General features: G+C 39.7%; 1 protein-coding gene across 5 annotated transcripts in view; it reads left to right on the forward strand.

Annotated features, from left to right (window-relative positions):
• The window catches only part of EXOC4 (exocyst complex component 4), an 821,075-nt gene that overhangs the window by 655,150 nt on the left and 138,991 nt on the right, over positions 1–26,934 (forward strand). For all 5 annotated transcript variants that reach the window (XM_023207825.2, XM_023207827.2, XM_026454384.1 and 2 more), the window contains exon 13: positions 17,617–17,772. In XM_023207825.2, coding sequence (XP_023063593.1) covers positions 17,617–17,772 — 156 coding nt within the window. The remainder of the gene's footprint in view (positions 1–17,616; positions 17,773–26,934) is intronic.

Consider the following 26,934-nt stretch of genomic DNA (forward strand, 5'->3'; position numbering starts at 1 on the left):
CTATCTATCTATCTATCTATCTATCTATCTATCTATCTATCTATCTATCTATTTATAGTAGAGATGGAGTTTCACCATGTTGGCTAGGCTGGTCTCAAATTCCTGGCCTCAAGCAATCCTCCCACTGCCTCGGCTTCCCCACGTAACCAGATGCACTCTGGGTGTTGAGCAGCACCATCACTTTCCTTGTTCAGGACCCAGTGCTGGACACAATGCTTCTTAGTGTGTCCTATCAGTACACTTGTCAGGTATTTACTGAGCATTTACCAAGATGCCGTGTGGGTGTGTGGGGATAAAGAAATGAATCAGTCAAGATTCTACCTTTCATGTGCTTATATTCTTGGTGAAGAATAGAAAGTCAAATACGGGACAAAGAAATAGCATATATCCACAGCATTAATTCATGACAGAAAATATGGCAGGATAGGTAAAAATGCCTTGCTGTGGGAGGAAGAAATTACGAAGGAGAACAGGGAAGGCTTGGTGAAGGATGTGAACTAGACTTTGTGAAGAATAAAGAGGATTTAGACAGAGGCTTGAAGAAGAGCAAGAATAAGTGATAAATGTCTGGGATGTGGAAAGGAAGGCTTGGGTCAGACTGGAGGATCGTGAATGTCAGACTCAAGGAACTTTGCCTTTTTAAATTAAGTAGCAAGGAGCCACTGAGTGGGTGTTAAGCATGGAGTGCCACATGGAGACCTGTGCTTTAGGGAAATTTTTCTGAGTTTTGTGTAAGATGGATTTGAAAAGCAAGAGTATAGAGATAGAGGGGAGAGAGACATAAAGTGCCTGAATTAGGGGACAGGGAAGGAAAATGGAGAGGAAGGAACAGATTAAGAGATAATAAAGAGGTAAACTTGATAAGACTTGGCCACTGATTGGCTATAGAAGAAATACTGATTGAAATTAGTATTATCTTTTCTATGCTGTATTTGTGGTGATTTCTGTAAAACACAAATTCAGGATCTCACATTTACCCATTAAATTTAATGTCATTTATTTATTTAGAGAGATTCTCGCTCTGTTGTCCAGGCTAGAGTGCAGTGGCACGATCTCAGCTCACTGCAGCCTCCACCTCCCAGATTCACGCAATTCTCCTGCCTCAGCCTCCTGAGTAGCTGGGACTACAGGCATGTGCCACCATGCCTGGCTAATTTTTGTAGTTTTAGTAGAGACGAGGTTTCACCATGTTGGCCAGGCTGGTCTCAAACTCCTGACCTCAGGTGATCCACTCACCTCAGCCTCCCAAAGTGCTGGGATTACAGGCATGAGCCACCATGCCTGGCCAAATTTAATGTTATTTTTAAGTCACCATTTCAGCCTATTGAGATGTTTTTGAATCTTCATTCTGTCATCAAAAAATCTTAGCTATTCCTGTAAGTTCCATGTCTTCCTTGATTACATAAGCAGTCTTTATTTTATGCATGTCATTGAAAAAAAAGTCCAACAGCTTAGGACTAAGTTGAGAATTTGGGAGCTACCTCCTGACACTTCCTTGTATGTTGACGTATATATTACTTAGTGCCTCAGGAGTTCATATGTTTTCATAACTAGGAACCCTCAAGAGCAGGCCCTACAGCTTCAGTTTAAATGCCAGCTTTTCTACGTACTACTTGTATGACCCTGAAAAGCTACTCAGCCTCTCTGCCTTGATTTCCTCATCTGCAAAAATAGTCCTTTTCTCAAAGGGTTGTCTCAAAAAATGTCAATCTTTTGTAACCGGTTTTCGCAAAATAATATGCTCCCCCCAAAATGATTTGCTGCTATTTTGATAATGATGATAATGGTAATGACAGTAATTGCCTTTACCAGTTCCCATGACAGTTATTCCACATATTTCATAATCTGCCCTGTAAAAGATTGATCAGGATTCTTGCTGGTGTCTTCCCAGCCTGATTCTTTTAATGCAGCCAGCCCTTCCTCATGTCCACCCAAGATGGGCATGCAAACCTGTTATGGACAATAGTAGATATTTGTTCAGGAATCCTCCCATCCCTTTACTGTTAGGACCCACTTCTCCCAACTAAACCATTCCTTAAGAACTCTCTTCTTGGGCAGCTTTCGAATTACCTTTGGAAACAAGATCAAGACAACCAAGAGCCGAATTTACCACTGCCCCAAGTCAGTTAGGAAAGGATCATTTGACCTATTCTTTGTGAGATCCTTCTAGCTTCTAGTGAGTACCACTTTCAAATTATTCATGAACTACTTTTTAATTATCTGTTCAGAATTTTGCCCACAATTCCAAATTCACCCCATTTCTGTAATTTATGTTCCTTTTCTTTTATGAACATCAGGGATTTGCTCCCAGGCACTTTTTCCTGTGTGTCAGGATACCTTCAAAATGTTCAGCAGTGGTTCTGTGATTCCATGCTTTGAATTATTTCGGCACCACAAGATCCTTCCGTAAATTTGTTAAACCTTTCAGGAATTTTTTTGATCTCAATAACCATTAACAAACACAGTGGATCACTGTGTCCTTAAAACAATTCATTCACTTAGTTTCTAGAATTCCATTTATCCAACAAATATTTATTGAGTGCTTGTGCAAGAGTTTGTAGATATAACAGTGAACTAAACAGATTAAATATCTGCTTTCATGGAGTTTATGTTCTGTTGTGGATGGGAGAGGGGAGATAGACAATAAATGAATGTAAAACATAAACATGAAGAATTTTAGGGCCAGGCGCAGTGGCTCATGCCTGTAATTCCAGAACTTTGGGAGGCCGAGGTGGGTGGATCACGAGGTCAAGAGATTGAGACCATCTTGGCCAACATGGTGAAACCCCATCTCTACTAAAAATGCAAAAAAATTAGCTGGGCGTGGTGACACACACCTGTAGTCCCAACTACTCAGGAGGCTGAGGCAGGAGAATCGCTTGAACCTGGGAGATGGAGGTTGCAGTGAACCGAGATTGCTGCACTCCAGCCTGGTGACAGAGTGAGCCTCTGTCTCAAAAAACAAAACAAAACAAAAACAGAATTTTTGAAGATAGTGAGTACTGTGGAAAAAAGAAATGGTGTAAAGTAGATAGACTCAGGAGTGTGGGAGGAGCAGGTTGTAGTTTTAAATAGGATGCCCCAGGGAGGCTCTGTCGCGTTGAGCTTAGAGGAAAGGCTCCAAGGGATTGAAAGAGTTTGACCAGCCATCTGGGAAGAGTGCACTGGCACAGGGCAAAGGCCAGGAGGCAGGGCTCCCCGGGACACTTTTAAGGAACAGCAGGGAGGCCAGCATGGTTGGAGTAAAGTGAACAAGAGGAGGAAGGGTAGTGGAGGGTCACCAAGGGGGAATGGAGGGCCTGGTAGGCCACTCCAGGGATGCTGAGTTCTACTGTGAGTGAAATGGGAAGCCCTTACAAGGATTGTGCGTAGGAGCAGCATGATCTTACATGTGTTTTAAAATTTAATTATTGAAAATAGGCTTTAGGGAGACAAGGATGGAAGCAATGAGACCAACTGAAGGCTGGAGTGGTAACCCAGGTGAGAAATGAGGACTCTTTGCACTGTTGGTAGCAGCAGAGATGGAGGGAACTGAGTGAACTCTGAATGTATTTGAAGAACCAGCCAGCTGAATTCCCTGCCAGATTGAAGATAGGGTGTGAGTTAAAGAAAGGTGTCAAAAATAACTCTCAGGGTTTTATATTTGAGCAGTGAAAAGATGGATGGAGTTGCCAGCTATTGTGATGGAGGATGCTGCAGGTCTGGGCAAGCCGATCAGGGCTTAAATTTCGAGTGTCTCTTAGCCACATGGGGGACGGAGTTGGACATATGCATCAAAATAGGAGAGGTCTGGCCTGGAGATAGATATTTGGCAGCCATCGACATATAAATAGTATAGCTAAATGGAATTTAAAACTATGGGACTAGATGAAATCTTCACAGGAGGGAGTATACTCATGGCAAAGAAGAGGACCATGGACTTCATGAGGCAAAGAAGAGGACCGTGGACTTTATGAATTTTGCAAGATGAGGAGAAATCATCAAAGGACATTGACAAGCAGCAGCCAGTGAAGGAGGAGGAAAATCTAGAAAATGTAGTGTTGTAGTGTTGCCAGCATTAGAGCTCAGCATGGACTGAGTGATAAATGTGAATGTTTTTGTGGAGTAGCAGGGATGAAAACTGGACAGGCATGGCCTTAAACAAACTAAGAGTAGAGGAAGGGTAAATAGAGGCAAAACTTTCACACTGAGTTTTGCTGCAAAGGGGTATGGAGAAATGGCATAGTGGCTGGAGAAGTGAGGTCACAGGAAGGTTTTTTTGTTTTATGTGTTTTTTAAATAGAAGAAATAAGTACATATTTGTATTTGAAGGAATGGACTTGGGAAGAAGGGAAATTTGGTGATGTAAGAGAGAAAGGAGAAAATCCCTGAAATTATGTTTTTGGCCAGGGAAGTAAGGGTGGAGGAGGGGTGCGCAACTGGAGTGATTGGTTTAGGCGGGAACATGGATAGTTTTGCCCATGCTGTCTGTCTGTTCTACAGGAATTGAGTTATTTCTCTGTCATTTGTATTTTACTGCTTTGTCCAAACAGCAGAACTCTGTCTCCCTTGGACTACTACTTCTGGAACATGGCCATTGCTTTTGGTTTTTGACATATTCTGGTCATCAGGAGCATTTTGATTCCTTCCCGTAAGAAACTCTACTGCTGTGGCATCTCTCCTACCCATAGTCTCTGCAGTGGTGGCCACCTGTTGCTGCCCACCGTCACATCACAGGGGAGTATCTGGGAGGGATCCACCGTAGTTGCTGAATGATGGACCTATGTTAAATTTTTCTCAGGATTGGGAAAAGTACTCTGTGAGGCTTTGAAAGGGAATAAATAGAAAATCATCTTTCTAGTTGTTATACAACAATGCACACTCAAAGACACAACACATGCCCCCACGGTGCTGTTGTCTGCTGGTTAATCAGCGTATTCAGGTTTCTGGAGACAGTGTTTTCTTATTATATGACTCTGAAGATGCAAAGTGTCCTTACTTCCTCTCTTCCTATTTATTGCCCTCCCCCAGATTGGCACCTGCTGAAGAGTAATTAGGGCAGTCCTAATTTGGACGGCCAAATCCTGATTACAGTGAGGGGAAAAACAGGAAATGTTCTAGTTTTGCTGCCAGCAAATGACTGACTTAAATAGAAAGCCATATACAATTCAAATTATCCAAAATGGTATAACACTGGGGAAGGAGGAAGGGAGCAGGAAGACATTGCAGTCTGATTTTCTCCCATGTGATCCTCAGCAGATATCCTTCAGAGAAATCATAAAATCTAGAAGCTCACAATGCCCTCTGCTGAGGGTTGGCTTGTCTTCCAAGCTTCCCATGAGAACCGGGGCAGCTCCTGGGAGCTTAGCGATCTGAGGAAAGGTGAAAAACATACCACCTTTCTATGAGTATCTCATTCTGGAGAGAAAGACTGTGCCGCAGGTAATGATGTCAGGTTACGTGCTTTGGATTAAGAGGGCTTTCCTAAAAAGGGAAATGAGGGCTAGAAGTCTTTTCCCTAATTATCCACACCCCTTGGGGCTTAAAGGGAAACTCAGCTGTGAATTCTGTACTGCTGGACATTAGCCATCAGGCACTTGGCCTATGAGTCGCCTATGTCTAAGCAGAGTGCTTCCCTCCCCTTGCCTGTCCTCTGTCCTGAGATCCAACCAGCAGCTCATGTGTCCCAAAATAATAATGTGAAGATTGGAAATCATAGTTTTCTGAAGTTTCTCTCTGTTCCAATTTAGCATCAGTTCATTAATCATTGTTTTTCCTTGGAGGTGGGGGATAAGGGGGCTCTCTGCCTTGTGTTGGGCCTGGCAGAGAATACAAATAAAACCTCTTCCCTAGTGTTAGAGGCTCAGTTGGTTTGAGTTGATTTAAGACACAAGCATGTTCACCCCTTTCACCACTTCAGAGAGGAGCTAGAACTCATGCTGGACATGAAGAAAGAGTGAGGAGGAGAAACCTACAGTGGCTGGTGGCAGACATCAGAGCTGGCACTGGGCTAGGTACCTTGTTGACCCTTAGTATGCTCACTAAATGAATGAGGAAATTTCTGCCAGACTGAACAGGACGAGCAAGCAGTGGAGCAGGATGGATGACCATGGTGCATGGGAGAAAGGCTGAGAAATCACAGTGACTAAGGTGGACAGTGTGGTTGGGTAGAAATGGGCAGGAAAGGGGATTTTTTTTAATGTCCTGTATTAGGTAAAAGAGTACTATCGTAGTGTCATGCGCGTCCATGTGAAGAGACCACCAAACCGACTTTGTGTGAGCAGTAAAGTTTTTTAATCACCTGGGTGCAGGCGCGCTGAGTCCAAAAAGAGTCAGTGAAGGGAGTTGGGGATAGGGCCGTTTTATAAGATTTGGGTAGGTAAAGGAAAATTACAGTAAAGAGGGGTTGTTCTCTGGCAGACAGGAGTGGGGAGTCACAAGGTGCTCAGTGTGGGAACTTTTTTGAGCCAGGATGAGCCAGGAAAAGGAGTTTCACAAGGTAATGTCATCACTTAAGGCAAGGACGGGCATTTTCACTTCTTTTGTGGTGGAATGTCATCAGTTAAGGTAGGAACAGGCCATTTTCACTTCTTTTGTGATTCTTCAGTTACTTCAGGCCAGCTGGGCATATACATGCAGGTCACAGGGGATGCGATGGCTTAGCTTGGGCTCAGAGGCCTGACACATAGGTGTTGGTAAGGAGGATGACATGATCAAAGTGGTGTTTTACCATCTCACTGGCCCCACTGTGCTCAATAGCAGAGACTAGACACTAGGGGCTCTGGTTGCTTCTGAAGCCCTTCAGGTTTCCTGTGTAGCCAGAGGCCAGGGTCCTATAGGAATGAGACTCTCCTTGAGCTGGCCTTGGAGCTTTTGCAATCTAACTTAACTTCGAACCTCAGAACAGCCAAGGGCATACACCAGGGAAACCCTCTGCAAGCTCCAGCTTGTGACCTGTCTCTCAAAGCTATGTTGTCTCCTAACACTGGTGTATATATTAATTTATATTAAACATTAAATAGGTACAAAAACATTATAACCTGTATACAGTATCTGTTTCATAGAGGGCATTCAGCAAATATGCTTTTATTATGTGCGCCTGTAATTTATTATGCCAAACTTTATACTGGCATTTATTCCATTGTATTGTAATTTAGACTTTTAAAATATATTATTTCATTAGTTATTGGTTTAACTGTTTTTCTTTTAAAAAAAATTGTTTTTCAATTGTAGGTTCACACAGAGTTATTTAGGGAAATTTCAAAACACACATCCTGGGTTCTCCATACTAGGCCCACTGAGAGTTGGACCTGGGCAAGTTTAGTTTAAAAATATCCTCAAAGTGATTCTCATGTGTTACTGGTTAGAAATCACTGGTCTGGGCCAGGCACGGTGGCTCATGCCTGTAACCTCAGCACTTTGGGAGGCCGAGGTGGGTGGATCACCTGAGGTCAGGGGTTCGAGACCAGCCTGGCCAACATGGTGAAACACTGTCTCTACTAAAAATGCAAAAATTAGTTGGGCATGGTGGTGGGTGCCTGTAATCCCAGCTACTCAGGAGGCTGAGGCAGGAGAATCACTTGAACCTGGGAGGCAGAGGTTACAGTGAGCCGAGCCGAGATCATGCCACTGTACTCCAGCCTGGGCGACAGAGTAAGACTTGGTCAAAAAAAAAAGAGAGAGAGAGAGAGAAATCAAGAAATCACTGGTCTGAACCCTTATGAACTCTTAGCTTCCAGAAGTAAGTTATTATGTTATTTTCTACACACCTGTCTGCAATATCTTGCATGGTGTCTCTGAATAGGCCTTGCACTCTTGGTTTTTGATCAAGTGAATCCCTTCACTCATCCTTTCCAGTACATATCAGCTGCCCTTCTGGCCAAATACAGATGCTGCCCACCTAACCAGTTGCCCTACAAATTCTCTAGCAAGCAGCCAGTCCTCATTTCTCCTACCCAAGTCACTCTACCATAATCAGATAGGAGTCTGTTGCAGTGACCTTGACATAAAGTAACAAGGACCTAGACTGGAATGAAAATAAATAATAAAGTATTAATACATAGTCTCTGTGCAAGGGACTTTATAGTCATAGCTCATCTAGTCAGTCGCAACAATTCTGTTAAATTAGATTCTCTCTGCCTTTCAGATGAGGAAACAGAGGTTCAGAAAAGTTAATAACGTGGCAAAGGCCGCAGAGCATGAAGTGGTAGTGCGTGTGTGAAAAGCACTAGCTATATCTCAGTCTTCAGCCCAAAGGAGAGGCAATGGAATTAAAGAGGAAATAGGAAACCTGAAAAATGCGTCCAATGCTTTAGAGAGACAGTGTAATAACTAGGAAAACAGACTGCAGAACAGCGGGTCTGGTTCATTTCAGGTTCTACCTTGCTAGTTGACTGACCACCATCAACTTCTCAACCTTCTGTGCCTCTGTATTTCACCTATAGAATGGAAGTAATGTTAGTACCTACCACACAGGGTGGTTGTGGGGATGAAAAGTTAATGTATGCCAAATGCTCAGAAGAATGCACAGCTCATGATAAAGGCTAAATTGTCAGCCAATATGATTATTTATTGTTGCTGCATTTGGTGCTGTTTTGTATTATTTACTTTTAAATTCATTGATGATATTGTTGATATTCAATAATAAGACGGTACAAGAAAGTTTTTTTAATTTTATTATTATTATACTTTAAGTTTTTTTTGTTTTGTTTTGTTTTGTTTTGTTTTGTTTTTTGAGAGGGAGTCTCGCTCTCTTGCCCAGGCTGGAGTGCAGTGGTGCGATCTCGGCTCACTGCAAGCTCCGCCTCCTGGGTTCACGCCATTCTCCTGCCTCACCCTCCCGAGTAGCTGGGACTACAGGCGCCTGCCACTACACCTGGCTAATTTTTTTGTATCTTTAGTAGAGACAGGGTTTCACCATGTTAGCCAGGATGGTCTCCATCTCCTGACCTCGAGATCCACCCATCTGGGTCTCCCAAAGTGTTGGGATTACAGGTGTGAGCCATGGCGCCCAGCTATTATTGTACTTTAAGTTCTGGGCTACAGGTGCAGAACATGCAAATTTGTTGCATCGATATACAATGTATACCACGGTGCCACGGTGGTTTACTGCACCCATCATCCTGTCATCTACATTAGGCGTTTCTCCTAACGCTATCCCTCCCCTAGTCTCCCAGCCCACAACAAGCCTCAGTGTGTGAAGTTCCCCTCCCTGTGTCCGTGTCCATGTGTTCTCATTGTTCAACTCCCACTCATGAGTGAGAACATGCGGCGTGTGGTTCAGAAAGATATTTTAGGTCGTTTGTTATTTTCCCGGTGTTTGGTGCTTCAGTTGTATCATTCATTGCTTCAATCTGTTAGTCATTCAAAAATCATTCATTGATTTTTGAGGAGCCAGCGTTATTCTAGGGCTAAAGGTGGGGAAGTGAATTGACTAGGTAAGGTCCTTGCTTTCATGGATTTTACACCTTAATGGAGGGAGCTAGATAATAATCAAGTGGAAATAAATAATAAATTTCTCATTAATAAGGATGATGTGATTAAATAAACAAGAGGTTCAGGTGAGGAGTAGGGTCAGGGAAGCCGTCGTGGAGGATACAGTGTTTGAGCTCAGTTCTGAAGGATGAGAAGGAGCCACGTGGAAATGTGGGGAAGAAAACTCCAGGTGGAGAAAGGAGCAAGTCTGAAGATGGAAACTAGCTTGAATTCAGGTTAGTGAGCAAAGAGAATGAATACTGAGTGACATTAGACAGGTACAGGGGTTGGATCATTTGGGTCATTTCTGGCTGCACATGAGAATCACATGGGAGATGAAAACATATCCAGACTGAGCCCCACTTCAGACTGTGAATTGATGTATTTTTAAAATGCTTCCCAGGTGTTTTCATGTGCAGTCAGGATTAAGAACCATTGATAAAGGATCTTGAGGCTAGAGAATTTGAATTGTATTCTCAGTTAAATGGGAAGACATGCAAGGTTTAAATAGGGAGTTATCTGATCTGAGATCTGCTTATAAAGATCTTAATGATATTCAAACACAGACTATATTTAAATTTGCTTTATTATGAGAAAAATCTGAACATTGACGGTTGAGACAGTTCTTTTTTTGAGGAATTTTGCTCATGTTGCCCTGGCTGGAATGCAATGGCATGATCTTGGCTCTCTGCAACCTCTACCTCCCAGGTTCAAGCAATTCTCCTGCCTCAGCCTCCCAAGTAACTGGGATCACAGTGCCACCATACCCAGCTAATTTTGTATTTTTAGTAGAGACAGGGTTTCACCACGTTGGCCAGGCTGGTCTCAAACTCCTGACCTCAGGTGATCCACCCATCTCGGCCTCCCAAAGTGCTGGAATTACGGGCGTGAACCACTGCGCCCACTTGATACAGATTTTATATGAATTCTTGGTCCACTACCTGTGTTACAGTATAATTTTTTTCTTCTTGATCTTTTAAGTGTCAAACAGTTATGACCCTTCATATGAGAACTTGTCTGTTTAAAGGTTGTTATTAAATTATCCCCAAGAGTTACCTTCTGTAAACTGTCATTCCAAAGCTTTTTTCCCTAGGTCCCCTTGGATGGTTTCTGTTTTCCATGGGCCCTCTCCAGAGTTATCAGAAGTTGTCTTTCTCAGGTAGACATATACACTATCATAAAGCTCTCTGACCAGCATTGAGTATGGTGTCCAAGATGTTCTGATGTTCCTCTCCTCTTTTCCTATGTATCCTGCTCCATCTTAACTGACTTTTTAGTTTTGGTTTTGTGTTCATTTTGTTTTATTTGGCAGCACAATACTATTGTCTTTGCATTCCTAATTATCATTATCACTTGTGCTGCTGGACATTTCACTGCGGTTTCGTCTGCTGCAGGTCCAGTTATTCACAGTCTAAATTGGACGACGGCACTTTACTTTGGACCAGCCTTGTCCAGGGTTCATTTGTTGAGCTTGGCTCCTAGTTTTTGAAGTATCTTGAAAGATTCAGTCTGGGAAAGTAAACATCATGCCGTGGCTGTCACCAAACAGTTGAATCCAATTAGCCCCACCTGCCCCTGGTTGTTTACCTAATGAAAGACTCAGCACCCCAGCTGTGTCCAGGGACCATGCACGCTCGCACTTCCCAACTGTTCCAGAGAGAAAGCAGTACACATCAGAGCCAGGCGACACCAGCAGATGTTTTCTGAATGAAATTCACTCAGCCGTATCTCGAGGGTGGACCTTTCTCTTGGCAGCCTCATCACCTGTACCAAAAGGTACACCTATTTTCCTCTTCCTCTTGGGAACAGATACAAATAGTTACACAGATGGCTCTGTCTGTGGCCCATTGAGCTGTGAATTAATGAGTACATTATGGTTCTGGTAGGGATGATTAACCTTGCTTCTCCTATGGAATAATTGTTGGAGGTATAGCTCTCTTTTTGGAGGCTATTTGGATATGTCCTGGACTTCTGTAACCCACATGATCTGATTTATCAGAAAATCAAAAACAAATAAATGCAATTAGTCAGGGTGGACTTGCCACTTGAGTGAAAAATTTTCTTTAGGGTAATTGTATATTGCTGATCAATGCCAGTATTTCAAATTAGAATATTTGGCATTACTTTTGGGATTGATGTTCATTCTAGTATGTACTAATATATATATTGTTGAGGGCAGTATGTTAGTAGCATTTTCATTCATTGGGATGACCATTTTTTAATAAAATGGGATCGATGCATATTGGAGATAACATAATCTTGAATTACTGAATTAATCCAGTCCTCTAAAAACATGTAAGTAAATAATGTGGGTACCTTTAATGTCCTCCAACCTAACCTAATTTTTTTTTAGTTCAGCTAATGCTAAAATGGAAAATTCTAGCCCTTCAAAATGTACAATACCATCTCACACCTACAGATCCAGCTATTTCCTGAACCTGAGGGCAGATATGGGCCAGCACGGATGGGCTCAAAGACGTAGATGTTGACAAAATGAGTTGAGCTTGGGCTTCTCACTCTGTGAAACAGAATTTGACCCGTAGTGTGGGTCTAAGAGGAATTGAGCCATACAGCCAAGATTCTTTCTGGATATGAATGGTGAAATTGAAATTTTATGTAATTTTCACATGTCATAAAATATTGTTCTTTTAGTTTTTTAAAAACCATTTTAAAATGTCAACAGCATTGTTAGCTTACAGGACATACAAAGACCGCTGATGGGTAGGGTTGGCCCACAGGTCATGGTTTGCCCACCCCATTGTATCAGACAGAGTGCTAATTGGGAAGTTATGGATAAGTGTAAAAGGAGGGGTTTTGTTTGTTTTGTTTCCGAAGGGAGAGATCATTGTAGGCTGACATAATCAACAAATTCTTCACAGAGAAAGTGAGTTTTTGAGGAGACTTTCCAATAATAGGCCACCTAGGAATAAGTAGTGTAGAAGGGAAAGGCTTGTTAATAATCTCTCCTTGGTTCATTTGTTTTATGAGTCAGGACTATTTTATGTTGGAATTTTTCAGAGGGGGACACACCTGTATTCATTATCCTGATTTGCATTGAATCCAGAGAGGCATGGAGAAGGGCATGGCACAGAGTGATCTGTGATTTGGTTAAATGCCAAATGACTTGACAGCTCATCAAAGTTGTTTAGTGCAGAGAAGAAAACTGAAACCATTAAGATGCTTTTAGTGCAATGAGTTATCTTGACTTTTGAAATTGAAGAGGGCTTATTTTTATCTGTACGTCAGTTCTTATATGCCTTCCATATACCAGGTATTGTGCTAGGCACTAGGGACACAAAAACTAATAAGAAATCAGCTCTGCCCTCAGAGAACTCATCATCCAGTTTGGGATTCCAGCTTGCAAAAAAGTGTAGAAGGACCAGTTAAAAAAGACGTTGGCAAATGCAAAGGTTGTGGCCCTTGAGTGCACATTTAAATCACATGGGAAACTATAAGAATTTCTGTTGCCTGGGTCCCACAGCCCAGAGATTGTGATTTACCTGGTCTTGGGTATGGCTTGGGCATCTGGTTTTTAAAATAGCTTCCCCAAGTGATTCTAATGTTTAGTCGAGATTGAAAACCTCTAGTATAGGGGTGATGAGGGACAAAAAAAGAGGACTCAGATGTACCAAGGGAGGAGCTGGGGCAATGCTTGACAAGTAGAGGCAAACAAGGAGAATGAGAAAAAGGCTTTCTAGGCAGAGATGGCACACAGAAGCAGGAAATAATAGATCCCATTTGGAAAACTTTGGAATACTCATTATGGGTAATGTGTTCAACCAGCATGGGCAAGGGGTTGGCTAGGAATAGTGAACAGACACAAAGGAGAAAAGGAATAGCAGGAGATGAAGCTCAAAAGATAGATGTTCATGGCTTGCTAAGTCTAGCCTTGGTCTTACCTGGAATTAGAAGTCACTGAAGACTTGTAGGAAGGGTTATAACATGATTGGATTTGTAGTTTAGAAAAATGACTCTTCTGACTGATGTGGTAAGTTGAACTGATGGTCTTGTAGCTGCAGGCGAGAAGCCCAGTTACAAGGTTATTGCCAAGTCCAGGTTAAAACAGATGAGGGTTAAAATATAGGTTAATAGCAGTGAATCTGGACAGGAAATGACAGATTTATTAAGATATTAAGGCGGTGTAATTGGCAGGATGTGGTGACTGGGTAATTAGGATGACTCTGCGTTCGTTCCTGACTCGAATAACGGGATGGCTTGAATAGGGAACATTAAATGCTCAGTGGGAGAGAGAGTAGTAGTTAGTAAACTGAGTTCCTCTTGACTCATTTTAACTTGAAATGTGGATGGAACTTTCAAGTAGAGTTCTACAGTAAGCCTTTGGATATGCAGACTGGAAACTTAGAAGAGAGGGCCACCCTAGAAATGATAATTTCAGAGTCATCAGAATATAGGTGGTTCAAGTTGGGCAAGAAGATGACTGCCCAAGTGGCGGCGATGCAGAATTCTGTGGAACACAGCATTTGAAGTACGGATGGAGAAAAAGAGCCGTCAGTTTGGCTAAGAAAGGTTAGGATGGTAGGTAAAGAACATGATGTGGAAAGCAAAAGAGTAATATTTCAAGAAGAGAGTAATCAAAAATGGTGGATGCTTTAGAATAGTCAAAGAGTGGGAAGAATAAAATAAAAAGTGCTCATGGGTTGGTGGAGCAATTTCAATGGAGTAATGGTACTAGAACCCTGATTGCAGTTGATTTAAGACTGGATTTTGATTTCCTGTCAAAAGTTTGGTACGAATAGATTTAAAAAGCCCTTTTCTTGTTTTTAACTTGTAGAAATTCTGGATTAAAAAAGTATAACTTTAAAAGCATTTTAAATATGTAACCAAACTCAAATAGATGAAAGAGAATTCTCCAGATGCCATGAATGAAAGAGGAATTAAAAGCCAGAAACAGACAAATGTGGAAGTTGAGTGGGCTACAAAGGTTTCAGGACCACATATAGAGGTCAAATAGAGGCTAGCATCTTGACATCTTCCAGGCAATGAGGGAACTTTATCTGTGCAGAAGTTATGCAAATAACTGTTTCATTCATATTTCTTAGTTCATTCATGAATGGAACCAAGAAAACTTGGGACTTAAGAAGGAGCTACCCAACCTAGAGTAGGAAAGTAGCCCCTAAAAGAAATCAAAATCCCACACCTCATGTGATATGTGTGAATAAGAACCTCAATCTGTACTGCTTTCATAGGGAGAAAAGGCCTTAAGCCAAAAGTAAAAAATAAAAAAAGGCAAAAAAAAATTAAAACCCTGTTTGGAACCACTGACACTCAAAGGACCCAGAAGAGGCAAATGCAGACTACCTAACAGTGATATCTTGAAAATTCAGGGCAAATGCAAGATTCCTACAGAGGATAAGTCCCACTGAAGTAGAGCTTCCAGACCAAAGTAGCAGACCACCTGAGGAAATGCACCATCATTAGAAAAGAAGGCAAATTCAACAAACAGGACACTTGACATCTACAAGAACTACCAAAGAATATAAAGCCACTTCGTGAAAGGAACTTAAAAATTGTTGTTTTCTAAAACACTCAAGGAGATAAAGAAAAGAGCAGTTTCCATGATACAAGAACAGGGCAGTTTGGGAGGGAAAAGCCAGTAGATTTGTAAAAGAGGCAAAAAGAAAATCTAGAAATGAAAAATACAATAACTGAAAATTTTTCAAAAAGCAGTAGATGCGTTAAATCATAAAGTAGACCTTGGAGAGAGATTTCATGAATGAGAGGTGAGGCAGGGAAGTCAATTAGTGCAGGCTGCTCCTTTGATGAATGCCTTTGAAGGAGAGGGAGCAGCTTTGTTAGAGAGGAATGCAGAGAAGAGATTCATTCATCTATTCATTTTTAAGATAACAGAGGATTAGGCACTATATAATGGAAAGAGTAAAAATACAGGAAAAAGGGGAGATAGATCGGGGAGAAAAGATCCCCAAGAGCCTAAATAGAGGAATTACTGGAAATGAATGAGGGTGAAACAGATTTGAATATATCTCTGTGGGGATAGGAGGTCAAATATTTGAAAATATGTAAGTAGATCCCTTCCTTTCTCTGTCAGATAAGAAGGATATTGGTGATAAGCAATGAGCAGATACAGAAAGGGCAAATGTTTTTTAAAGAAATAGCTACTAAGATAAATGGGGAGATGAGCCTGATCAGAGACAGGTATAAAGAATGTCAGAGAACATTGAGGGTACACCTGCAACAGAATCTCATCTCTGAGGTGGTACCACGCTATAAGATTGCACCTAGCAGTGCGAGTATAAGATGGTAAAAGTTAAATTGTTGGATTAGTCCATAAATATTGCAGAAAAGATGCAAGGAAATAACAAAAGAGGGAATAGAAGATAGCAGTAAGAAAGTAATTTGAGAGATTGGAGGGAAGAAGTTTCTGTAATCCAATTTTTGTGTCTCCGACCATGGTTACTACGAGAAAACATTTGCTTATAGTGAATTAGAAGAATTCTAGAATCTGTTTTCCTCCTGCCTTACCTAATTTCCCATGTGTGTGTGCCTTGAGCTCAAAACTTTAAGAGAGCAAATAAATAGCTGTCTTATTTATTATAGTTATTTTAAAAGAACCAGGGTAATATTGCTCCCTACAACAGTGGTCCCCAACCTTTTTGTCACCAGGGACTGGGGTGGGGTTTCGGGGGAGAAAAGGGGATGAGATGGTTTCAGGATGTAACTGTTCCACCTCAGATAATAAAACATTAGTTAGTTTCTCATAAGAAGCACGTGATCTAGATTCCTCGCATGTGCAGTTCACAATAGAATTTGCACTCCTATGAGACTCTGATGCCTCCGCTGATCTGGCAGGAGGGGAGCTCAGGTAGTAATGCTCACTGGCCTGCTGCTTACCTCCTGCTGTGCCGCCCAGTTCTTAACAGGCCACGGACCAGGACCAGTCCGTGCCCCAGGGGTTAGGGACCCCTGCCCTACAACACGAAACTATGTTAACTTAAGTCGATCTGTCATGAATCAAGCTTTGTAGGCTTCAGCTTTTTGTTTTTGTTTTTGTTTTTGTATTGTAGAGAGGGTCAATCTGTGTTGCCCAGGCCAGTCTTGAACTCCTGGCCTCAAGCAGTCCTCCTGCCTCAGCCTGCCGAAGTGCTGCAGTCATAGATGTGAGCCACTGCATCTGGCCCCGGCTCCACCTTCTTTTGTCTACAAACATTAATTGTCTGTTGGGTCAAGGAGGTATCATACATACATGCCGTATATATTGTTTATTTGGAAGTGCAGAATGTCCCCCAGTACCAAAAGAGATTCCTGCCTATGGTGAGGGCAGTCTCCTGGAGTCTTGGTCAGCCCCAGAGGAAGAGCCAGCTAATTGGCAGTCCTTTCGTAAATAAAGTCACTTCTGTCACCTAGTATTGCTGACGAGGATATTTAGATCATTAAAATTAGTTATAGTGACAAATGTTGAACAGAAAGAAAAGCTTTTTAATTAAATTGAACTTGAACATTTAAGATGAATTTACAGGTAACATTCTGGTAAGAGCAGTGTTAATAGCTAACCCCTGGGCCCTATTGAAAGCCTTGAAGCCTGTCAGCTCTAGGTCACTAGTCAGAGCCCTCTGGAGATGGCAGCAATCAAAGGCTTTTTCTGCCTGACATCTGGGGCTCAGGGTTTCCTAATGATGGTAGATTGGCTGTGAAGAGAGGGGTGTCCATAATTCAAACAATACCCTCAACTAGAACTAATTGATAATTTAAACCAAGAAGTCAGAGTACAACCTTTTGTAACACTTCTGTCACCTTTCAGGTACTAGTTATGTTGTCACTTAATAGCATTGTTTAACATGGTTATCCCACTTTTTATTCAAAGATCCCACTTTTTCTTAAAAGATTCCCCCAAAACATACCATACGCTTTTATTTATCCTAAGGGATCAAATACAGTAAGAGGACCTAGTTAGTGTTTTCAACTGTCGCAATTACTCAAGAACTAAGAAACTAAGAATGAAATCTGGAAATGCTGTTTCCCAGTAATGTGACCTATTAATGGGTATCACGGACTCCAACTTACGTAATGGATTATGTTCAAAAGAGAGATGAGTGTGATCTCTTTTTTGCAGCAAAGGTAGATGGAAATGCTAACTGAATACCAGGCATCATGCTACAGTGTCTCTTTTCTATTGGCTGTGTTTAGGGGTATTGTCCAGTCAGAAGAAAAACTTGTTATCAGTGCATCCTGGGCAAAAGATGATGATATCAGCAGACTCTTGAAATCTCTACCAAACTGGATGAATATGGCTCAACCCAAACAGCTGAGGCCAAAAAGAGAGGAGGAAGAAGATTTCATAAGGTAAAGGGTCCATTTTCTAAGTTGTACTAAACATGGGGAGGAAGCACATCTGTTTAACCAATCTTTTCTTACATGAGATTTTGGCCAATTCTAAAAATCAAACAGCAATTACTTGAAATTAGTAAAATCTGTTTTCCTCCTGCCTCACCTCATTTCCCATGCAAGTGTGCCTTGAGCTCAAAACTTCAGAAGGAAAAACATTAATGCGAGTCAAATTTGGAACATTGCTAAATTGGGTTAAAATATCTCTTAATTTATAGGTTCTTCTTTCCTCTTAGAGGAAAAATAGAATTCATTCATTCATTCATTCATTCATTCAGCAAAGCTGTTTATAGCCCCCATATGGGCCATACCCTTTCAAACATGAGAGTAAGATAAATTTCTGTCCATACAGAATATGTTATGATTATTCTTAACATGTTCTTCAGTCCATAGAACTGTTTGTTGGGCTTTCTGGAAAACACAAATGTGCTTCCTGTGTGTGTGTTCACGTACTTTATATCATCTGTGATTGTTTTCTGTGTTTTAACAAAAGTAGAGTCTTTCTTTTAACTTTATCACTCAACATTTGCCTTTGTTCAATTGAAATTATTTACTTAGCCATGAAAATATGGCCTCATTTGATGAAGCTACTCATTTCCATATGAAATGCCACAGTGAAACATTTTCACCTCTGTCACTTTAGAGCTGTGTAAAGTAGAAAAACAATGGTAGTAATACTTTGTCACATCAAAGTTAGGTTTAATATTATTTTCTTTTGCCTAAGTGAATTGAGTAAGTGGTAAAAATAAAATAAAAGCATTTTAAAGAAACAAAGACTAGAAGAGGAATAAAAGGAGTAATGGGCCATGTTTTAATTCATCACAGAACTGTGTTCTTGTCTCTCTCTCTCTCTCAAACTGTGCAACTGTAGACAAATCTCATATTTTTACCAACTTTTTAATATGAAAATTTTCTATAGCGTCATGTTAAACTTTCTCAAAACCATGACACTCAAAAGTGCATGTGTAATTTAACCTAAATTCTTCCTGTTTATGTTTTTCTTCCTTATTTTTCACAGTATCTGGAAGAAACTTGTTAGCTAGTTAATTATATAAGAAAACTCTTTCTCTCACCACCTTCATTTTTTGAAGGAGCAATTTTAGGTTTACAGAAAAACTTGGACAAAAAGTACGGAGTTGCCATAGATCCCCTTACACTTCCACCAACCATTTCCTCTGTTTTTAACATCTTGCATTCATGTGATGTATTTGTTATAATTGATGAGCTAATACTGATATAATATTAATGACTAAAGTCTGTAGTTTACATTAAGGATCACTCATCATATTCTAAATATATGTGTTTTGACACATGTATAAGGAATACATCCACCATTATAGTATTATGCAGAATAATAATTTTGCTACCCTAAAAACTTCCTGTGTTCTCCTATTCATCCCTCCCTCCCTCGACACCCTGAACCCCGGCAACCACTGATCTTTTTATTACCTCCATAGTTTCGTCTTTTGCAGAACGTTATACAATTGAAATCATACAGCATGTTTCCTCTTGAGAATGACTTCTTTTGCTTAGCAATATGCATTTAAGTTTCCTCCATGTTTTTTTGTGGTATTATTGCTCATTTCTTTTTATCTCTGAATTATGTTCCATTTCATAGATGTACTACTTTATTCACTCATCTATTGAAGGATATCTTAGTTGCTTTCAAGTTTTGGCAATTATGAACAAAGGTGCTGTAAATAATTTGTGTACTGGTTTGTGTGTGGATGCAAGTTTTTAACTCATTTGAGTGAATACCAAAAAATGTGATTGCTGGATCATAAGGGTAAAGTATGTTTAGTTGTATAAGAAACTGCCAAAATGTATTCCAAAGTGGTTGTATCATTTGACATTCCTAACAGCAAGGAACAAGAGCTACTGTTTCTCCACATCCTTGCCAACATTTGATGCTGTCAGTGTTTTGGATTTTAGCCATTCTTATGAATGTCTAGTGATATCTCATTGTATTAATTAGCAATTTCCTAATGACATGTGATGTTGAACATCTTTTCATATGCTATTTGCTGTCTGTATATCTTTGGTGAAGTGTTTATTCAGATCTTTTGCCTACTTTTTAATTGGGTTATGAATATTCTTGTCCAGTTTTAAGAGTTATTTGTATATTTTGGGTAGCAGTCCTTTATCTGATAAATATTTTGCAAAGATTTTCTCCCAGCCTGTGGTTTGCCTTTTCATTCTCTTCATGACATCTTTTGCAGAGGAGAACTTTTAATTAAGTCCAACATATTTTTTTGTGAATTGTGCTTTTCTGTCTTCTCTTGTTTTAATTATTTTGTATGCTCCCATTTTTCTTGTGTTTTACCATATTAGTTATATTTCTTTTTTTACTCCTTGCATTCGTAGTATACATTTTAACTAATCCAAGTCTGCTTTCAATAACACTGTACCACTACACACTACACTATACACTACAAGTAAGAATTAGGAAAGGTTTATTTTTACCTTTGTTTATTCCTTCCCTAATGCTCTTCCTTTCTCAGTGTAGATCCAGGTTTCTGATCTGTATCAATTTTCTTCTCTCTGAAGAACTTCTTTTGACATTTCTTGCAAGACAGATCTACTGGCAGCAAATTCCTTCAGTTCTTATTTGTCTGAGAAAGTGTTTATTTTTTCTTCACTGAAAGGATAATTTCACTGGGTACAGAAATCTAGACTGATGTATTAGTCAAGGTTTTGCAAAGAAGCAGACCTAATAGGATGGAGGGATGGATAGACAGACAGATTGATTGACTGATTATAGGAATTAGCTCATTAAATTATGAGACCAAGAAGTTCCACCATCCACCATTTGCAAGCTGGAGAACAAGGAAAGTCAGTGGTGTAATTTATTCCAAGTCCAAAGACCTGAGAACAGGGGTGGAGGGTGGGGCTAGTGTAAGTCATGGAGTCTGAAGTCCTGAGAACCAGGAGCTTCAGTGTATGAGGACAAGAGAAAATGGATGTCCTGCTCTAGCATGCAGAGAAGGGCTTCACCCATCTCCACCTTTCTGTTCTATCCAGGTCCTTAGTGGATTAGATGATACTCATCCATGTTGGTGGGGGAGGATCTTCTTTACTAAGTCTACTGATTAAAATGCTAATCTCTTCTAGAAACACCCTCACAGACACACCAGAAATATTATACCAGTTATCTGAGCGTCTCTTAGCCCAGTCAAGTTGACATATAAAATTAAATATCACAATTGATTGTTGTTGTTTTTTCTTTTAACAAATAAATATTTCACTCCACTCTCTTCTTGCCTGCATGATTTCTGAAGAGAAATCTGTTATAATTCTTACCCTTGTTCCTCTTTATGATTTTTCCCCCTCTGATTTCTTTAAAGTTTTTTTTTGTCTTTGATTTTGTGTACTTTGAATATGATATGCCAAAATGTAGAATTTATGGTGTGTATCCTGCTTGGTGCTTTCTGAGCCTCCTGGATCTGTGGTTTGTTATCTCCAATTGATTTGGGGTAATTTTCAGTTACTCTTGCTTCAAATATTTCTTCTGTTCCTTTTTCTCTTTCTTCTCCTTCTAATATTCCCATTATTTATATGTTATACCTTTTTAAACTGTCTTATAGTTCTTGGATCATATGTTTTTTAACTGTCTCAGAGTTCTTAGATATTCTGTTGTTTTGTTCTTCTTTTCTCTTTCTGGCTCAGTTTTGAAAGTTTCTATTGAAATTTCTTCAGTGTCTCCAGTTCTTTCCTTGGCCATATCCAATCTATTGCTGAACCCATTGGAGGCATCTTCATTTTTGTTACAGTGTTTTTTATTTCTAACATTTCCTCTTGATTCTTTTTTTTTTTTTTTTTATACTTTAAGTTCTAGGGTACATGTGCATAACGTGCAGGTTTGTTACATATGTATACTTGTGCCATGTTGGTGTGCTGCACCCATCAACTCGTCAGCACGCATCAATTCATCATTTATATCAGGTATAACTCCCAATGCAATCCCCTCCCCATGATAGGCCCCAGTGTGTGATGTTCCCCTTCCCGAGTCCAAGTGATGTCATTGTTCAGTTCCCACCTATGAGTGAGAACATGCGGTGTTTGGTTTTCTGTTCTTGTGATAGTTTGCTAAGAATGATGGTTTCCAGCTGCATCCATGTCCCTACAAAGGACGCAAACTCATCCTTTTTTATGGCTGCATAATATTCCATGGTGTATATGTGCCACTCTTGATTCTTTATCTTAGCGTTTTCATCTCTTCTTGCATTACCTGTAGTTTGCTTTTTATTGGATATCTATTTATTATATATACATACATTTAATGAAGCATAATAAATATGAGAGAAGGTGCACATATCAAAGTCACAACTCTGCCAATTTTTACACTTTTCTCTTTTGTAACCAATACGCAGATCAAGAAACAGAATATTAGCAATAAGAAATAGAACATAACAACAAAAGGCCTTCTTGTCCTCCTTCCTTCTAGTTACTGCCTGCCTCTTGAAAAGTTACCCTAGCTGACTCGTAACTACTAGACTAGTTTAATCTATTTTTGGACCTTATATAAGTGGAATCATGCAATTATATACATTTTTATTTTTATGACTGCCTTCTTATGTTCCACATTATGTGAGCAAGATTCATCCATATTGTTGTATATAGGTTCTCATTACTCCATAGTCTATATTGTATTTCATTATGTTACTACAACAAGGTTTTTAAACAATTTATACGTGTGTGTGTCTATGTGTGTGTATGTATGTACATGTGATTGTGTATTCATACATACATCATTCTGATGGGCACTTGGAACTATTTCAAATAGTGCTGTTATGAATATCCTGGGGGTTTTTGATAACCATATATATGCATTTTGGTTGGGTATATCCTAGGAGTAGAAGTTCTGGGTAATAGAGTATGCATATGTTGAGTTTTAGTATACACTGCCAAATAATTTTCCAAAGTGGTGGTAAGAGTTTATACTTTTTTTTTTCTTTGAGACAGAGTTTCGCCCTTCGCCTAGGCTGGAGTGCAGTGGTGCAATCTCAGCCCACTGCAACCTCCACCTTCTGGTTTCAAGAGATTCTCCTGCCTCAGCCTCCCAAGTAGCTGGGATTACAGGCACCCACCACAATGCCCAGCTGATTTTTGTATTTTTAGTAGAGACGGTTTCACCGTATTGGCCAGGCTCGTCTCGAACTCTTGACCTTGTTATCTGCCCACCTCGGCTTCCCTTATAGTGTTGTATGAGAGTTCTAGTTGCCCCATATCTCACCAGCACTTAATTTTTTATTTTAGCCAGCCCAGTAGGTTTGTAAGGGTATCTCTTTGTCGTTTAATATGCATTTATCTCTTGAACAATGAACTTGAACACTTTTTTATGCGCACTTACGTATTTATTGGCCATTTGAATATCCTCTTTGGTAACATATTTGTTCAAATCTACTGCCCATTTTAATTAGCTTGCCTGTCTTAGTGACTTTTAAGAGTCCTTTGCATATCTGGATGTAACATATTTGAGATAGATAGATAGATCAACCTACCAACAGATCTTCTCCCATTGTACAGGTTGCCGTTTTTACTCTCTTAATGGTGTCTTTTACTAAACAGACTTTTTAAAGTTTTAATAAATTGAATTTGATATTATTGATGGACAGGACATTTTGAATCCTATTTAAGAAATCTGTGATATACCAAAGTCACAGAGATGTTTTCTTCTAAAACCTTTATTGTGCTGAACATATTTTCCCCCTGCATCTGATATAAATGATGAGCTCTTACATTTTTATTTCCTCTACCTGTTCTCTTCCCTTCGTTTGCATCATGTTGTCGTGACTATAGTGTAGAGAGTAACTTGAGGGTTTTTTTTCTATCAAGACAGGTAAAGAATGATTGAGAGATTATTAGAGCCCTGAGGAGAAATAATTAAACTGACCTTAGGACAGAAGTCAAGCCACAAGGCTCCACTCTTTCACAGTATTGCCATAATATTTTCCCACTGCCAGATTTTGAAGACACCTGGGTGAACATGTCCCCACTTGTTCTCTGTAAGCATACTCATCTAACTACAGCTGTCAACCTTAATAGTCGCACTACAAGCAGTTTCTGGAAGAAAAATTACTTTTTCCCAACTTTGCAGATTATTTTAAATGACTAAATATCTTCTTCCACTTGTCCCTCAGCCTATTTTTCTGTAACTCCTTAATTGTATTCGATGCTTAGCAGTGGGATTTTCCATCAGTCTTATTAGGTATCTTCAGTAGCTTAAATTGAAGGGAATGCTTTCTAGCCTCATTCCAGAAGAGAGAATACTGATCCAAAGAAATGAATTTTTACCACCTCATGCTTCTGATTTAGAAAAGCTAGAATCAAGGTCCTGGCTTTCTTTATTCTTGTTTTGCTCACTGAGTTATGTCACTTTCCATCTTAAATTTGAAGGCAAAACAAATTAAATGTATATTTCTTAATACATGAAGTAAAGTGTAATCTTAAGTGTATAACTAAATGTAATGTTATATCTCATTATATACCATCCCAGATCAAAATATACAATTTTTCTAGTATCCCCAAAAGTCCTGCTCTCAAAGTAACCACTAGTCTGACTTTCATCACCATAGTTTAGATTTACTTGTCTTTTAATTTTATATAAATTTAATCATAGCATCTGATTTATTTTGTTCAACATTATGCCTAAAGGATTTATCCATGTTTTTGCTTATAGACATGGCTTGAAAAACAAACTATATATGCCTTAACAAAAGAAAAGTAACTTTTAGGTCTATCTGGTATATGATTGACTCTTTCCTTTTAACCTGTCACATTCTCTATCCCAATTAGAAGTTTAAAGCAAAGGTAAGTAGAAGAGGACACTCTTCATTGGTATTCCAATGTGGTAGACTTGACAGAGTGCCTTGATTTAGCACTTTAGAGTACCATAGAATATGGCGTGAGCCAAAAAGACTGAAAAGTCACAATTTCCCCCTATAATTAGTTTGTAAAGCTCAGAGGGCTGCTTGGCACATAGATGAATATAGAATCCAGTGCCCTTTGCATTGAATAAAGGTTATGTTCCCTTCATTACTAAACGAGGCTCTTTTCTATTCTTGTTTTTTAACTAAAAAATAAAATGTATTATTTCCAGACTTAACTTTGAATGGAGGGAGGAAAAATAGGTCAAGCAAGGGCTTTCATAGAAAAAAGAAAAATAGCAAATATCCTTTTATTCCCAAAGAAGCTGAAAGCAGGCTTTCTAGCCCATTGTCTTTGCACCTGCCATATATATGTATATATTTATCCTTTTGAGATCAATGAGTATCTGCTGGTAAAAGGCATTCCTGCTTTCTGGAGATGTAATTAACAGAAGGGATAAGGTGTTGGGGGAAGCAAAGGGGACAGGGAAGGAGCTAGGGAGGCCATGTGTATTAGAAAAACAGCAGCTACCCCCCCCCCAAATTGTTACCCCCATTTCATTCATACCCTGAATGAAAGAAGAAGAATCAGTTCTCTAGAGCCGGGTTTGAAAATCCTTAGGTGGATAGGTGTGATTGGCAGGAGGACCTGGAGCAGAATTTTCAGGTGCTAAAGGTCAAGCAATATGTAAAACCTACAGATTAGTCTTGAAAGATGCACAACAAATAATTAAGATTGTGCATGTAATCCCAGCACTTTGGGAGGCTGAGGTGGCTGGATCATGAGGTCAGGAGTTCAAGACCAGCCTGACCAACATGATGAAACCCCGTCTCTGCTAAAATAGAAAAAAAATTAGCCGGGAGTGGTGGCACATGCCTATAGTCCCAGCTACTTAGGAGGCTGAGGCAGGAGAATTGCTTGAACTCAGGAGACGGAAGTTGCAGTGAGCTGAGATTGGGCCACTGCACTCCAGCCTATGTGACAGAGCGAGACTCCATCTCAAAAAAAAAAAAAAAAAAAAAAAAAGAATTAAGATTGTTCTGTCTATTCCAGCAGTCACAGCAATAAGAGTTGTCAGTGCCTGGCACTGTACAGCAGCAGTACAAAGTTTCAGGAATTACTGTTCCTACTCAACATATGAGGAAACTGAGGTGCAGAAGAAGTAAATGACTTCCCCAAATTCACACAGCCACTAAGTGACAGAGCTAGAAATTGACTCTAGGTAATCTGACTTCCAGAGCCACCACACTATGACTGACCAGCCTAAAAATGAATCAGGAATTTGTGGACTTTGACATTTGAATTATTCCTTCATTTTCATTGACCATCATAATCTTGACTGATAGTTGAGTCATTTTATGCTAATGTCACAGACATTTATCATATAAGCATTTTGACTCTAGATTTTGTTTTCTATGGTATTCATTATATTATACCTAATGTATTATATTGTTACCGAACGTATTATAATGTATTATATTGTTATAGGTTCTCTCCCTTCCAGTAACAGGTTGTTAAACAGAACATCCAGCTGTATTTGGAGGAAAAACAATACATTGAATCTAGGTGCTTTAAAACTACTTGTCTTATTTTCCTCTGAGTTATATGTCTGACTAATCAGTGCAAAGAAAAAATAATAATCATTGTTGAAAAGAAGATGGGAGAATGAAATATAAAAATGGTGTGAAATAAATTACACAGGTTTTGAGTGGAGGGTGATGCAGTCCTGAATAGGGAAGAGAGACTAAAGGACATTTTGTAGCTATTTGTAGTTATTGAGTTATTCAGCAAATAACTTCTCTATTTTGTCTGGAGAATCAGATGAGTGGTATGTTTTATGACTACCTTTTGGGGTTTTGTGAAATTAGGAAGTCAACATGATTAACAGCAAAATATTCATTTCCAGCAAGCAAGACAGTTGATCTTAAGTTATTATTTGATGTGAGTCATATGTTAAGTGTTCAGTGAAAAAGGAATAAAAGCAGAAAGCAGGTTTGCACTTTTACTTTTCTTCTGTGGAATCCTCTTAGCATAGGTCCTCATACCATAGGTCCTCAATAAATGTTGAATGAATGAGAAGGATCAGCTACTCCTCAAATGAAAGGAATAAAATGTAAAAACAAAAAAACAAAAAAAATGAGGAGGCCTCAGGCTTCAGTGAACTCTCTAAAAGTTACATGCATAGTAAGAAATTCCCTTTGGAAAGTCACTGGCCTACATTCTGGTCCTCAGCACCATCATTAACTAGTTTGT

This window comes from Piliocolobus tephrosceles, chromosome 8, assembly GCF_002776525.5.
Source record: "Piliocolobus tephrosceles isolate RC106 chromosome 8, ASM277652v3, whole genome shotgun sequence".
In the NCBI taxonomy this organism is placed as follows: Eukaryota; Metazoa; Chordata; class Mammalia; order Primates; family Cercopithecidae; genus Piliocolobus; species Piliocolobus tephrosceles.